This window comes from Oncorhynchus clarkii, chromosome 27 (genome assembly GCF_045791955.1).
Source record: "Oncorhynchus clarkii lewisi isolate Uvic-CL-2024 chromosome 27, UVic_Ocla_1.0, whole genome shotgun sequence".
Taxonomy (NCBI): Eukaryota; Metazoa; Chordata; class Actinopteri; order Salmoniformes; family Salmonidae; genus Oncorhynchus; species Oncorhynchus clarkii.
In genome coordinates, this window is record NC_092173.1 from 22,407,111 (window position 1) to 22,422,019 (window position 14,909).

A 14,909-nucleotide genomic window follows, 5' to 3' on the forward strand; every position below is an offset into this window, starting at 1 on the left:
CTGTTTCAAATTTTGTTTAAAAACAGAGACCCCAACCTCGTATCTGAAGTGTTTCCTAGGTAGTTGGCTCGCCTTCCAGTAAAAAAAGCGACTTGCCTGTAAACCTTTCTTTGCGTAACCTGGTGCACCCTTCTGTAGTCTCTTAAAAATGGTTCTTCAACATCTTCTTCAGTGTTGTAACCAAACAGTGTCTCATTGTTTGTTTTACAGATTAATCTTATGTTTTGAGAAAGTAGATAAAAGTTTAATTCTAACATGAGTATGAATACTTTTGGTTAAAAGTTGGATATTAAATGATTGGTCTGTTGTACAGTCGAATTTTACAATATACAGTGTGTCCCACAAAATGTGTGTGTGTGTGTGTGTATACAGTGCCTTGCGAAAGTATTCGGCCCCCTTGAACTTTGCGACCTTTTGCCACATTTCAGGCTTCAAACATAAAGATATAAAACTGTATTTTTTTGTGAAGAATCAACAACAAGTGGGACACAATCATGAAGTGGAACGACATTTATTGGATATTTCAAACTTTTTTAACAAATCAAAAACGGAAAAATTGGGCGTGCAAAATTATTCAGCCCCCTTAAGTTAATACTTTGTAGCGCCACCTTTTGCTGCGATTACAGCTGTAAGTCGCTTGGGGTATGTCTCTATCAGTTTTGCACATCGAGAGACTGACATTTTTTCCCATTCCTCCTTGCAAAACAGCTCGAGCTCTTGTGAGGTTGGATGGAGAGCATTTGAGAACAGCAGTTTTCAGTTCTTTCCACAGATTCTCGATTGGATTCAGGTCTGGACTTTGACTTGGCCATTCTAACACCTGGATATGTTTATTTTTGAACCATTCCATTGTAGATTTTGCTTTATGTTTTGGATCATTGTCTTGTTGGAAGACAAATCTCCGTCCCAGTCTCAGGTCTTTTGCAGACTCCATCAGGTTTTCTTCCAGAATGGTCCTGTATTTGGCTCCATCCATCTTCCCATCAATTTTAACCATCTTCCCTGTCCCTGCTGAAGAAAAGCAGGCCCAAACCATGATGCTGCCACCACCATGTTTGACAGTAGGGATGGTGTGTTCAGGGTGATGAGCTGTGTTGCTTTTACGCCAAACATAACGTCTTGCATTGTTGCCAAAAAGTTCAATTTTGGTTTCATCTGACCAGAGCACTTTCTTCCACATGTTTGGTGTGTCTCCCAGGTGGCTTGTGGCAAACTTTAAACGACACTTTTTATGGATATCTTTAAGAAATGGCTTTCTTCTTGCCACTCTTCCATAAAGGCCAGATTTGTGCAATATATATATATTGTTGTCCTATGGACAGAGTCTCCCACCTCAGCTGTAGATCTCTGCAGTTCATCCAGAGTGATCATGGGCCTCTTGGCTGCATCTCTGATCAGTCTTCTCCTTGTATGAGCTGAAAGTTTAGAGGGACGGCCAGGTCTTGGTAGATTTGCAGTGGTCTGATACTCCTTCCATTTCAATATTATCGCTTGCACAGTGCTCCTTGGGATGTTTAAAGCTTGGGAAATCTTTTTGTATCCAAATCCGGCTTTAAACTTCTTCACAACAGTATCTCACACCTGCCTGGTGTGTTCCTTGTTCTTCATGATGCTCTCTGCGCTTTTAACGGACCTCTGAGACTATCACAGTGCAGGTGCATTTATACGGAGACTTGATTACACACAGGTGGATTGTATTTATCATCATTAGTCATTTAGGTCAACATTGGATCATTCAGAGATCCTCACTGAACTTCTGGAGAGAGTTTGCTGCACTGAAAGTAAAGGCGCTGAATAATTTTGCACGCCCAATTTTTCAGTTTTTGATTTGTTAAAAAAGTTTGAAATATCCAATAAATGTCGTTCCACTTCATGAGTGTGTCCCACTTGTTGTTGATTCTTCACAAAAAAATACAGTTTTATATCTTTATGTTTGAAGCCTGAAATGTGGCAAAAGGTCGCAAAGTTCAAGGGGGCCGAATACTTTCGCAAGGCACTGTATATATATATATACTTCAATGAAAATCGGTGGTCAGATAGCTAGAAAGGTGTCTTTATTCGCAAAAACGTTATTTTCCAGGCCATTTAAATGTTGAGGTTGACGTGATTTAATCCTCCAAACGCTAGAGAGTGTCCGAAGTTCGGGGGTGTCCGATGTTGGGGGGAAATTAGCTAGTGCGGAGATGTGTATTATCATAGTTTCCAGTATGAGACAGAAGCATTGCATTAATGTGTGAGCCATTTTTCCCTCTGACACGTTACATTTTTCATTTGTTTATTCTGTGTTGGACTAAGATATGAATTATTCATCCACTTTGGCAGTAGAGACTGCAGAATAGGATGCGGCACAGGAAACATCAAAACACTGCACAGCAAGGAAGTTGCCAGGGATTTGAACTGTCATGTACAAGCACAACACAATGTACTTCTCTCACCCAATCACCTCGTTTTCCTCTCGTCTAACCTTCAAACAGAAACTCTACATAAAAAATATGCTCAAATTGATTTCAAGGACAATATTTGACATTGCACGTGTGATGACATTGACAGAATACCGCATTGGAGATGGACGTGTACTCCAATTCTGATGTATACAGTGGGGCAAAAACGTATTTAGTCAGCCACCAATCGTGCAAGTTCTCCCACTTAAAAAGAAGAGAGGCCTGTAATTTTCATCATAGGTACACTTCAACTATGACAGACAAAATGAGAAAAAATATCCAGAAAATCACATTGTAGGATTTTTTATGAATTTATTTGCAAATTATGGTGGAAAATAAGTATTTGGTAACCTACAAACAAGCAAGATTTCTGGCTCTCACAGACCTGTAACTTCTTCTTTAAGAGGCTCCTCTGTCCTCCACTCGTTACCTGTATTAATGGCACCTGTTTGAACTTGTTATCAGTATAAAAGACACCTGTCCACTACCTCAAACAGTCACACTCCAAACTCCACTATGGCCAAGACCAAAGAGCTGTCAAAGGACACCAGAAACAAAATTGTAGACCTGCACCAGGCTGGGAAGACTGAATCTGCAATAGGTAAGCAGCTTGGTTTGAAGAAATCAACTTTGGGAGCAATTATTAGGAAATGGAAGACATACAAGACCACTGATAATCTCCCTTGATCTGGGGCTCCACTAAAGATCTCACCCCATGGGTTCAAAATGATCACAAGAAAGGTGAGCAAAAATCCCAGAACCACACGGGGGGAACTAGTGAATGACCTGCAGAGAGCTGGGACCAAAGTAACAAAGCCTACCATCAGTAACACACTACGCTGCCTGGGTATCAAATCCTGCAGTGCCAGAAGTGTGTGTCCCCCCTGCTTAAGCCAGTACATGTCCAGGCCCGTCTGAAGTTTGCTAGAGAGCATTTGGATGATCCAGAAGAAGATTGGGAGAATGTCATATGGTCTGATGAAACCAAAATATAACTTTTTGGTAAAAACTCAACTCGTCGTGTTTGGAGGAAAAATAATGCTGAGTTGCATCCAAAGAACACCATACCTACTGTGAAGCATGGGGGTGGAAACATCATGCTTTGGGGCTGTTTTTCTGCAAAGGGACCAGGACGACTGATCCGTGTAAAGGAAAGAATGAATGGGGCCATGTATCGTGAGATTTTGAGTGAAAACCTCCTTCCATCAGCAAGGGCATTGAAGATGAAACGTGGCTGGGTCTTTCAGCATGACAATGATCCCAAACACACCCCCTGGGCAACGAAGGAGTGGCTTCGTAAGAAGCATTTCAAGGTCCTGGAGTGGCCTAGCCAGTCTCCAGATTACAAACCCCATAGAAAATCTTTGGAGGGAGTTGAAAGTCCGTGTTGCCCAGCAACAGCCCCAAAACATCACTGCTCAAGAGAAGATCTGCATGGAGGAATGGGCCAAAATACCAGCAACAGTGTGTGAAAACCTTGTGAAGACTTACAGAAACGTTTATATAACAAAGTATTGAGAAACTTTTGTTACTGACCAAATACTTATTTTCCACCATAATTTGCAAATAAATTAATTAAAAATCCTACAATGTGATTTTCTGGATTTTTCTTTCTAATTTTGTCTATCATAGTTGAAGTGTACCTATGATGAAAATTACAGGCCTCTCATCTTTAAGTGGGAGAACTTGCACAATTGGTGGCTGACTAAATACTTTTTTGCCCCACTGTTTATCTCATATACAGAAGTTTGCATTTGAAAGACAACATTCTTAATAACATGCCTGTAATCAATTAATAGATAATAACGATCAGCTGTATTCTGTGGTTTGAGTCTGTCTATTTTTTTCAGTTTTACCTACCTGGTAAAATAATGGTAATATGAATAGATAGACTAAACCATGCCAATGCTCTCCTCTCCCAAGTTCTGAGGGATGACTTCCGCCAGGCCCCCAGTGATGTGGTGGTGGCAGCCGGTGAGCCAGCGGTCCTGGAGTGTGTTCCCCCCCGCGGTCACCCTGAGCCCACCGTCTCCTGGAAGAGGAACAACGCCCGCGTCAGCAACAAGGATGACCGCATCTCTGTGAGTCTCGCCTATATGACCCCTGATCTAGGACCCCTCGTTACAGCATCAAGCTCATTAGAGTTTACATACACAAGTTCCAACCCAAAGCTCACTGAGTCAGTGCAGTTCAATCCCAAGTCAACCCAAACTGTTTCAAAGGCCATTAATATAATGAATGATGCATGCTGATGATGGTGGAATCATTAATGATATTTGTTGATGATGGTGGAATCATTAATGATACTGTCTATGCATTTTGTAGTGCTGATGTCAGATGGTGGAAGTACTGGCTCTCCTCTTAAAAGCACAAAGGCTAAAACATGACGTGATATGATGACCTGTCATCACTGTCTTGTTTTTCAGATGCGTGGGGGCAAGCTGATGATCTCCCACACCAGGAAGAGTGATGCTGGCATGTATGTGTGTGTGGGCACCAATGTGGTGGGAGAGCGGGACAGTGATCCTGCTGAGTTGGTGGTGTATGGTGAGTCTTGTGTGTTTGTGTGTGTGTGTGTGTGCACGTGTCTTCGTGTGTAACTCTGGGTCTCTCTTTGCAGAGCGTCCTGTGCTGATGCGGAGGCCGGTGAACCAGGTGGTGATGGAGGAAGAGACCATTGACTTCCTGTGTGAGGTACATGGAGACCCCGCTCCCACGGTACGCTGGCGCCGAGAGCAGGCAGAGCTCCCCCGCGGGAGGTGAGGACACATTGACAGACAGGTCTACTCACTAATAGAAAAATTAACTGATTGAATTGCATCTAAAGAGAGACAAAACACCCAGAGATACATTGATTTATGGAGTCCTGAAGGTACAGAATGAGGGAAGTCCATTCACCAGGGGTGCACAGATTGGGTTCTACCTGTGTAGAGCTCATGTCCCTTTGGAAGGGCAATCTCCAGAGTGCCCCAGAGTGATATAATTTCCCTCAAAATTAATTTGTTGTATAATATTGTTTCATTGTTGTTCTGTACCCACTGCCTGCAAGTAGTCGTGATGTCATCAAGTTTGCTAATCCCATAACCCACTCCGTCCGTTGGTAGCGCCTGTTGATCTGCCCTGTACGGAGCTCACGCGTGCCTGGTATCCAAACATGCATGGCTTGAGAGATGCGATCACTACTTGAGTATGTGTAGCTAGCTACCTAGTTTAAATATCAACAGTATTGTCAGAGTAGCATAATATTTCATTTAACACCCGCTTTAGCTTACATCATCAATAATATTCGCTCTGGTTAGCTGATACACACAGCATAGAGAGGCAGAAAGACATAGAGAGGAGACGCTGCATCAACGACCCTCCAACCCAAACTCACCGTTTTTTTCAGAGTTGCACGTGTCAGGGCAGCAGCAACACAGGCAAGCTAACCACCATATACTAAAATATCCACACAAGCCACTAGTCAGTCAGCCAGCCATATATCATGAGATAGAAGATTATGAATATTATATTATGTAGTTGTTTTATACAAGCATTGAAAATAAATCATAATCAGTCAAATAAATCTCACTAGCTAACTAGCAGATGTAGATCAATCATCAATTTGAATGATCAGTTGATAGCCCACCCTCCTTTTTGATGTCAGTCATGTGTTTAGGAGGCACTGTAGCTAGCTTGCTTACAATTTGTGATGAGTGAATGTGTTGCAGAAATAAATAGGGGGATGCTTTTGATGGAGTGCTGGAAGTACAGACAGACTGACAGAATTAGGGAAGCCCATTCACCAGGGATGCATATGCGATTTAAAGTATGTGACCTAGAAAGCACAGCTACAGTAATTACTCATTAATTCATGCCTTCCCTTCCCTCAGCCAATACAAATTCATGAATGGGAGGCCAGTGAGGATTCATTAGTTTTGACATGTACAGTACCAGTCAAAGGTTTGGACACACCTACTCATTCAAGGGTTTTTCTTTATTTTTACTATTTTCTACATTGTAGAATAATCATGAAGACATTAAAACTATGAAATAACACATATGGAATCGTGTAGTAACCCAAAAATATATTTTAGATTCTTCAAAGTAGCCACTGTTTGCCTTGATGACAGCTTTGCACACTCTTGGCATTCTCTCAACCAGCTTCACCTGGAATAATTTTCCAACAGTCTTGAAGGAGTTTCCACATATGCTGGGCACTTGTTGGATGCTTTTCCTTCACTCTGCGGTCCAACTCATCCCAAACCATCTCATTTGGGTTGTGATTGGGTGATTTGTGGAGGCCAGGTCATCTGATGCAGCACTCCATCACTCTCCTTCTTGGTCAAATAGCAACACAGCAACTATTAAAACATCCCCAAACCAGAAACCATGGATTGATGGCGGCATTCGCACGAAACTGAAAGCGCAAACCACTGCTTTTAACCAGGGCAAGGTGACTGGAAACATGACCGAATACAAACAGTGTAGCTATTCCCTCCGCAAGGCAATCAAACAACCTAAGCGTCAGTATAGAGACAAAGTAGAGTTGCAATTCAACGGCTCAGACATAAGAGGTATGTGGCAGGGTCTACAGTCAATCACCGATTTACAAAAAGAAAACCAGCCACGTCGCGGACCAGGATGTCTTGCTCCCAGACAGACTAAATAACTTATTTTAACGCTTTGAGGACAATACAGTGCCACTGACACGGCCCGCTACCAAAACCTGTGGACTCTCTCTTCACTGCAGCCGACATGAGTAAAACATTTAAACGTGTTAACCCTCGCAAGGCTGCAGGCCCAGACGGCATCTCCAGCCGCGTCCTCAGAGCATGCGCAGACCAGCTGGCTGGTGTGTTTACGAACATATTCAATCAATCCTTATCCCAGACTGCTGGTCCCACATGCTTCAAGAGGGCCACCATTGTTCTTGTTCCCAAGAAAGCTAAGGTAACTGAGCTAAATGACTGAGTAGCACTCACTTCTGTCATCATGAAGTGCTTTGAAAGACTAGTCAAGGACCATATCACCTCCACCCTACCTGACACCCTAGACCCACTCCAATTTGCTTACTGCCCCAATAGGTCCAGAGACGATGCAATCGCAACCACACTGCACACTGCTCTATCCTGTCTGGACAAGAGGAATACCTATGTCAGAATGCTGTTCATCGACTACAGTTCAGCATTTAACACCATAGTACCCTCCAAACTCGTCATCAAGCTCGAGACCCTGGGTCTCCACCCCGCCCTGTGCAACTGGGTACTGGACTTCCTGACGGGCCGCCCCCAGGTGGTGAGGGTAGGTAACAACATCTCCACCCCGCTGATCCTCAACACTGGGGGGCCCCACAAGGGTGCGTTCTGAGCCCCCTCCTGTACTCCCTGTTCACCCACAACTGCGTGGCCATGCATGCCTCCAACTCAATCATCAAGTTTGCAGACGACACTACAGTGGTAGGCATGATTACCAACAACGACGAGATGGCCTACAGGGAGGAGGTGAGGGCCCTCGGAGTGTGGTGTCAGGAAAATAACCTCACACTCAACGTCAACAAAACAAAGGAGATGATCGTGGACTTCAGGAAACAGCAGAGGGAGCACCCCCTATCCACAATCGACGGGACAGTAGTGGAGAGGGTAGTAAGTTTTAAGTTCCTCTGTGTACACATCACGGACAAACTGAATCGGACAAAAATCCCAGAACCACACGGGGGGACCTAGTGAATGACCTGCAGAGAGCTGGGACCAAAGTAACAAAGCCTACCATCAGTAACACACTACGCCGCCAGGGACTCAAATCCTGCAGTGCCAGAAGTGTCCCCCTGCTTAAGCCAGTACATGTTCAGGCCCGTCTGAAGTTTGCTAGAGAGCATTTGGATGATCCAGGAGAAGATTGGGAGAATGTCATATGGTTAGATGAAACCAAAATATAACTTTTTGGTAAAAACTCAACTCGTCGTGTTTGGAGGAAAAATAATGCTGAGTTGCATCCAAAGAACACCATACCTACTGTGAAGCATGGGGGTGGAAACATCATGCTTTGGGGCTGTTTTTCTGCAAAGGGACCAGGACGACTGATCCGTGTAAAGGAAAGAATGAATGGGGCCATGTATCGTGAGATTTTGAGTTAAAACCTACTTCCATTAGCAAGGGCATTGAAGATTAAACGTGACTGGTTCTTTCAGCATGACCATGATCCCAAACACACCGCCCGGGCAGCGAAGGAGTGGCTTCGTAAGAAGCATTTCAAGGTCCTGGAGTGGCCTAGCCAGTCTTCAGATCTCAACCCCATAGAAAATCTTTGGAGGGAGTTGAAAGTCCGTGTTGCCCAGCAACAGCCCCAAAACATCACTGCTCTAGAGGAGATCTGCATGGAGGAATGGTCCAAAATACCAGCGACAGTGTGTGAAAACCTTGTGAAGACTTACAGAAAACATTTGACCTCTGTCATTGCCAACAAAGGGTATATAACAAATTATTGAGAAACCTTTGTTATTGACCAAATACTTATTTTCCACCATCATTTGCAAATAAATTCATTAAAAATCCTACAATGTGATTTTCTGGATTTTGTTTCTCATTTTGTCTGTCATAGTTGAAGTGTACCTATGCTGAAAATTACAGGCTCTCATCTTTTTAAGTGGGAGAACTTGCACAATTGATGGCTGACTAAATACTTTTTTGCCCCACTGTATATACTGTACTCGATACCATCTACTGCATCTTGCCTATGTCGTTCTGTACCATTACTCATATATCTTTATGTTCATTTTCTTTATCCCTTTACACTTGTGTGTGTATAAGGTAGTAGTTGTGGAATTGTTAGGTTAGATTACTCGTTGGTTATTACTGCATTGTCGGAACTAGAAGCACAAGCATTTCGCTACACTTGCATTAACATCTGCTAACCATGTGTATGTGACAAATAAAATTTGATTTGAAATAGCCTTTACACAGCCTGGAGGTGTGATGGGTCATTGTCCTTTTGAAATAGAAATGATAGTACCACTAAGCGCAAACCAGATTGATTGGCATATCGCTGCAGAATGTTGTAGCCATGTTGGTTAAGTGTGCCTTGAATTCTAAATAATTCACCAACAGTGTCACCAGCAAAACACCACCACACCACCTCCTCCATGCTTCACAGTGGGAACCACACATGTGGAGATCATCCATTCACCTACTCTGCGTCTCACAAAGCCACGGCGGTTGGAACCAAAAATCTCACATTTCTACTCGACAGACCAAAGGACAGATTTCCACTGGTCTAATGTCCATTTGCTTGTGTTTCTTGGCCCAAGTAAGTCTCTTCTTGTTGGTGTCCTTTATTTGTGGTTTCTTTGCAGCAATTTGACCATGAAGGCCTGGTTCACACATTCTCCTCTGAACAGTTGATGTTGAGATGTCTGTTACTTGAACTCTGTGAAGCATTTATTTGGGCTGCGATTTCTGAGGCTGGTAACTCTAACTTATCCTCTGCAGCAGAGGTACCTCTGGTTTTCCTTTCCTGTGGTGGTCCTCATGAGAGCCAGTTTCATCATTGCACTTGATGGTTTTTGCGACTGCACTTAAATAAACTTTAAAATTTCTTAATTTTCCACATTGACTGTCTTAAAGTAATGATCGACTTTCCATTCTCTTGCCATATTATGGACTTGGTCTTTTACCAAATACCACCCCTACTTTGTCACAACACAACTGATTGGCTCAAGCGCATTAAGAAGGAAAGACTTTTCTCAAATAAACGTTTAACAAGGCACACTTGTTAACTGAAATGCATTCCAGGTGACTACCTAATAAAGCTGGTTGAGAGAATGCCAAGAGTATGCAAACCTGTCATCAAGGCAAAGGGTTGCTGCTTTGAAGAATCAAATATAAAATATATTTTTATGTTTAACACTTTTTTTTTTTGGTTACTATATGATTTCATGTGTTATTTCATAGTTTTGATGTCTTCACTATTATTCTACAATGTAAAAAATAGTAAAAATAAAGAAAAACCCTTGAATAAGTAGGTGTGTCCAAACTCTTGACTGGTAATGTTCCTCCTGTGACTCTGCAACTTGATAGTTGGAAGATCATCCGGGAGCAAAATATTTAAATATTATTATGATTTTACCGTAACTACGGTGACTCACTCTGCCCATTCTGATTGGCTGTTTGACTCAAACACGGTTGGCTTGTGCATATTTCTCTGCAGATCTATTAAGTTATAAGGTTTTCATCTTTTATCTTTTTTTTGATCCGCAGTTTCAGATTACTTCATACAGTTACATTTTGATGGGTCAGAGGTTCAGTTACATTCAAGGTCACTTTTACATAGTTCAAAGGCAGTGGTTGTCACACCTGGGCCATGTCCAAAATCTGTCTTGCCTACTACTTACTAAAACTACATACTGTGAACTAATCATAGTACATACTATATAGAACGTACTGTTTAGTAAAGACCAATGCGGTAAGCTATTATTATTATCAACATACTGGGCTCACCTATCCTAAAAATGCCTCATCTAATGCACAATTACGTTGATTCCCGCCATTTGTTCATTTTGGTACAGCGCATCCCATTATCTCATTATCAGCTGTTGTCAAACACTCGTGAGTCTGAATGACAATGACGAGTCTCTTCTTCAAAAGTATGCAGTGAATTCTACTAGATGAAAACCCAAAATTAGTATAACATCCTGGCATTTAAAGCTTACTCTAATTCTCAAAATTTAAAATACTATCAAACTTTCTATTTTCGCATACCTAAAATGCCTACTATTTAGAATGCTAGTATGGATTTTTCGACACAGCCCTGGTCTTTCTGTCTGGTTTACTTTAGGAAAATACTTTGACTCTGTTTCAATCTCTCCCAGGTTTAGTTTATGAAAATATTTCAGAACTCTGTCTAACTTTCCTTCTCTCAATGGTTTACTTAATGCAAATACTTTTGACTCTGTGTCTCTGTCCCAGGTTTGAGATCCGCAGTGACAACAGCCTGCGTCTGACCGGGGTGAGAGAGGAGGACGAGGGAACTTATACCTGTATGTCTGAGAACAGCGTGGGCAAGACGGAGGCTTCAGCCATGCTACAGGTCCATGGTAAGAAACAAATACTCACTCACTCACTCACACTCTCTCTCTCACACACACACACACACACTCACTCTCACACACTGATATACATTCTCGAAGGCACACTCATGCATGCAGTACAGTAGTCACACACTTACAGTGGCTTGTGAAAGTATTCACCCCCCCTTGGCATTTTTCCTATTTTGTTGCCTTCAACCTGGAATTAAAATGGATTTTGGGGGTTTTGTATCATTTGATTGGCAGAAGATGTCTACCACTTTGAAGATACAAAATGTTTTCATTGTGAAATAAGACGACAACAAAAAACTTGAGTGTGCATAACTATTCACCTCCCCCCTCACCCCCCCCCCCCCCCCCCCCACACACACACACACACAAAGCCACCTTTTGCAGCAATTACCTCTGCAAGTCTCTTGGGATATGTCTCTATAAGCTTAGCACATCTAGCCACTGGCATTTCTTCCCATTCTTCAATGCAAAACTGCTCCAGCTCCTTTGAGTTGGATAGGTTTCTCTAGTGTACAGCAATCTTTAAGTCATACCACAGATTCTTAATTGGATTGATATCTGGGCTTTGACTAGGTCATTCCAAAACATGTAAATGTTTCCCCTTAAACCACTCAATTGTTGCTTTAGAAGTATGCTTAGGGTCATTGTCCTGCTGGAAGGTGAACCTCCGTCCCAGTCTCAAATCTCTGGAAGACAAACAGGTTTCCCTCAAGAATTTCCCTGTATTTATCACCACCCATCATTCCTTCAATTCTGACCAGTTTCCTAGTCCCTGCCGATGGAAAAACATCCCCACAGCATGATGCTGCCACCACCATGCTTCACTGTGGAGATGGTGTTCTCGGGGTGATGAGAGGTGTTTGGTTTGCACCGGACATAGCATTTTCCTTGATGGCCAAAAAGCTACATTTTAGTCGGAGTACCAGAGTACCTCCTTCCATATGTTTGGGGAGTCTCCCACATGCCTTTTGGCGAACACCGAACGTGTTTGCTTTTTTTTAGCAATGTTTTTTACTGGCTACTCTTCTATAAAGCCCAGCTCTGTGGAGTGTACGACTTAAAGTGGTCCTATCGATAGATACTCCAATCTCCGCTGTGGAGCTTTACAGCTCCTTCAGGGTTATCTTTGGTCTCTTTGTTGCCTCTCTGATCAATGCCCTCCTTGCCTGGTCTGTGAGTTTTGGTGGGCGGCCCTCTCTTGGGAGGTTTGTTGTGGTGCCATGTTCTTTCTATTTTTTAATAATGGATTTAATGGTGCTCCGTGGGATGTTCAAAGTTTTGGATATTTTTTTAATAACCCAACCCTGATCTGTACTTCTCCACAACTTTGTCCCTGATCTGTTTGGAGAGCTCCTTGGTCTTCATGGTGCCGCTTGCTTGGTGGTGCCCCTTGCTTAATGGTGTTCCAGACTCTGGGGCCTTTCAGAACGTGTGTATACTGAAATCATGTGACACTTAGATTGCACACAGGTGAACTTTATTTAACTAATTATGTGACTTCTGAAGGTAATTGGTTGCACCAGATCTTATTTAGGGGCTTCATAGCAAAGAGGGTGAATACATATGCACGCACCACTTTTCCATTTTTTTTTTTTTTTTTAATGTCGAATTTTTTTAAAACAAGTAATTTTATTTCACTTCACCAATTTTGACTATTTTGTGTATGTCAATTACATGAAATCCAAATAAAAATATATTTAAATTACAGGTTGTAATGCAACAAAATAGGAAAAAAGCCAAGGGGGATGAATACTTTTACAATGCACTGTATGTCCACTTAATTTGACAGTGGAACTCTTCCCATCCATCTGGAAGTGTTGGAATATCAATGTATCTGTGCTATGCTCTCTTCTTTTCAATGCCACTGAAAGAAGCTTATGCTAAACCGTATGGATTACTCCCTCTGACAGCTGTTTGGGAGATGGTGGGCCAGAGAGCAGGACCACTATTAATAAGACGCGCTGTGTTTGGTGTGTGTGTGTGTGTTGGCTGATGGGGAGTCGGGGTTGACTTCATCCCCCATTTGCTTTTGTCAGTCCTGATGAAATCTCATCCAGTTTCATTTCATTTTAGTGTGTTGGTATATGAGGACATAAAGTTCACATTCATTGACATACTGTTCTGTATGTTACCATAGAAACCCATGATTTCTAAATGGGTAATTATTCCACTTCTTTTGATGTTGTTTTTTTATATTGTAAAAACAAATCTAAATATCAAAAGGTAGAGGCAGTTCTGTTACATGTCCACTCTGATGACTATTTGAAGTGAACATAAACCACATGACTGTTTAGTAACAGATTCTCTGCAAGGTTCCCTGTTACATCCCCCCTGCTGGCTGGTGTTAGTGTAGTGAAGTCAGTCGCTCTCTGGCTGTGTGTGTGTGCGCGCTATCTCTAACGTGGGAAGATCTGCTGTGTTCTCCCTCAGTGAGAAAATCAAGACACGACACAGATGACTCTGTTCCCTTGAGGATTTAGCCTGATCGTGTTTGTGTGTGGTGTGTGTGTGAAGACAGGGAAAATGCCTGCAGAGAAGAGAGCAGCAGGAGAGCTCAGAGTCTATGGAAGGGAATCAGTGCTGTCGTTATTTAGTCAATGTCTATAGGAAGACGATGTGGTGGGATCAGAAGCAAGCTGTGGCCACAACACACAACCTGACCGCCAGTTCATTTCCACTGATATCACTCCAAAGTAAACCCACAAATACCATCACAATAGTTTGATTGGAATTAGATGATGGCTCGTCTCAGTATAAAAGATATGCATCAATGTTTTCACTGGATAATGTGAAAATGATAGGGCAGATTAATCAGAAAGGGAAACCATGAGGGTTAAATGTGACAGCAGTCAAATCATGGAGTAAAAGGGTAGTGCTAAATGTTTAATCAATACTGTTCTGGCATTACTGAATAGGTATTGATTATGCAGGGGAGGCGGGATAAAATGGTGAATTTAAATGCTAAAGCCTAAAACCTGAATCTCCTAAAAGAGTGTTTCTCCTCTCCAGTGCCCCCACAGATCGCCATCAAACCCCGGGACCAGAACTCGGCTCAGGGGCGTAGTGTCACCTTCCGCTGTGGCACCAGAGGAAACCCCTCACCTGCCATCTTCTGGAAGAAAGAAGGAAGCCAGGTAACAGTGTCACTTCCTGACAAACGGAGAGAGACCAATAAAGACTACCCCCTAAAAAAATTAAAGACTAATACCTTGTAAAGAGGTTAACAGAATTAAAGAAAATTCCAAATGTACACACTACAACATGTGTAGTTGTAGATAAATGGCACTTTTAAACTGATCAACAAAGTAGTGATGTTTTTATGTCACATTTGAAGTACATGTACATTTTAGTAATTTAGCAGACACTCTTATCCAGAGCGACTTACAGTAGTGAGT

The 14,909-nt window shown here is 42.3% G+C and overlaps 1 protein-coding gene across 1 annotated transcript in view; it reads left to right on the forward strand.

Moving 5' to 3' along the window:
- The window catches only part of LOC139385733 (roundabout homolog 2-like), a 73,648-nt gene that overhangs the window by 40,431 nt on the left and 18,308 nt on the right, over window positions 1-14,909 (forward strand). Inside the window, exons 4-8 of the mRNA XM_071131006.1 lie at window positions 4,365-4,522; window positions 4,868-4,988; window positions 5,062-5,200; window positions 11,384-11,511; window positions 14,524-14,648. Coding sequence (XP_070987107.1) covers window positions 4,365-4,522; window positions 4,868-4,988; window positions 5,062-5,200; window positions 11,384-11,511; window positions 14,524-14,648 — 671 coding nt within the window. The remainder of the gene's footprint in view (window positions 1-4,364; window positions 4,523-4,867; window positions 4,989-5,061; window positions 5,201-11,383; window positions 11,512-14,523; window positions 14,649-14,909) is intronic.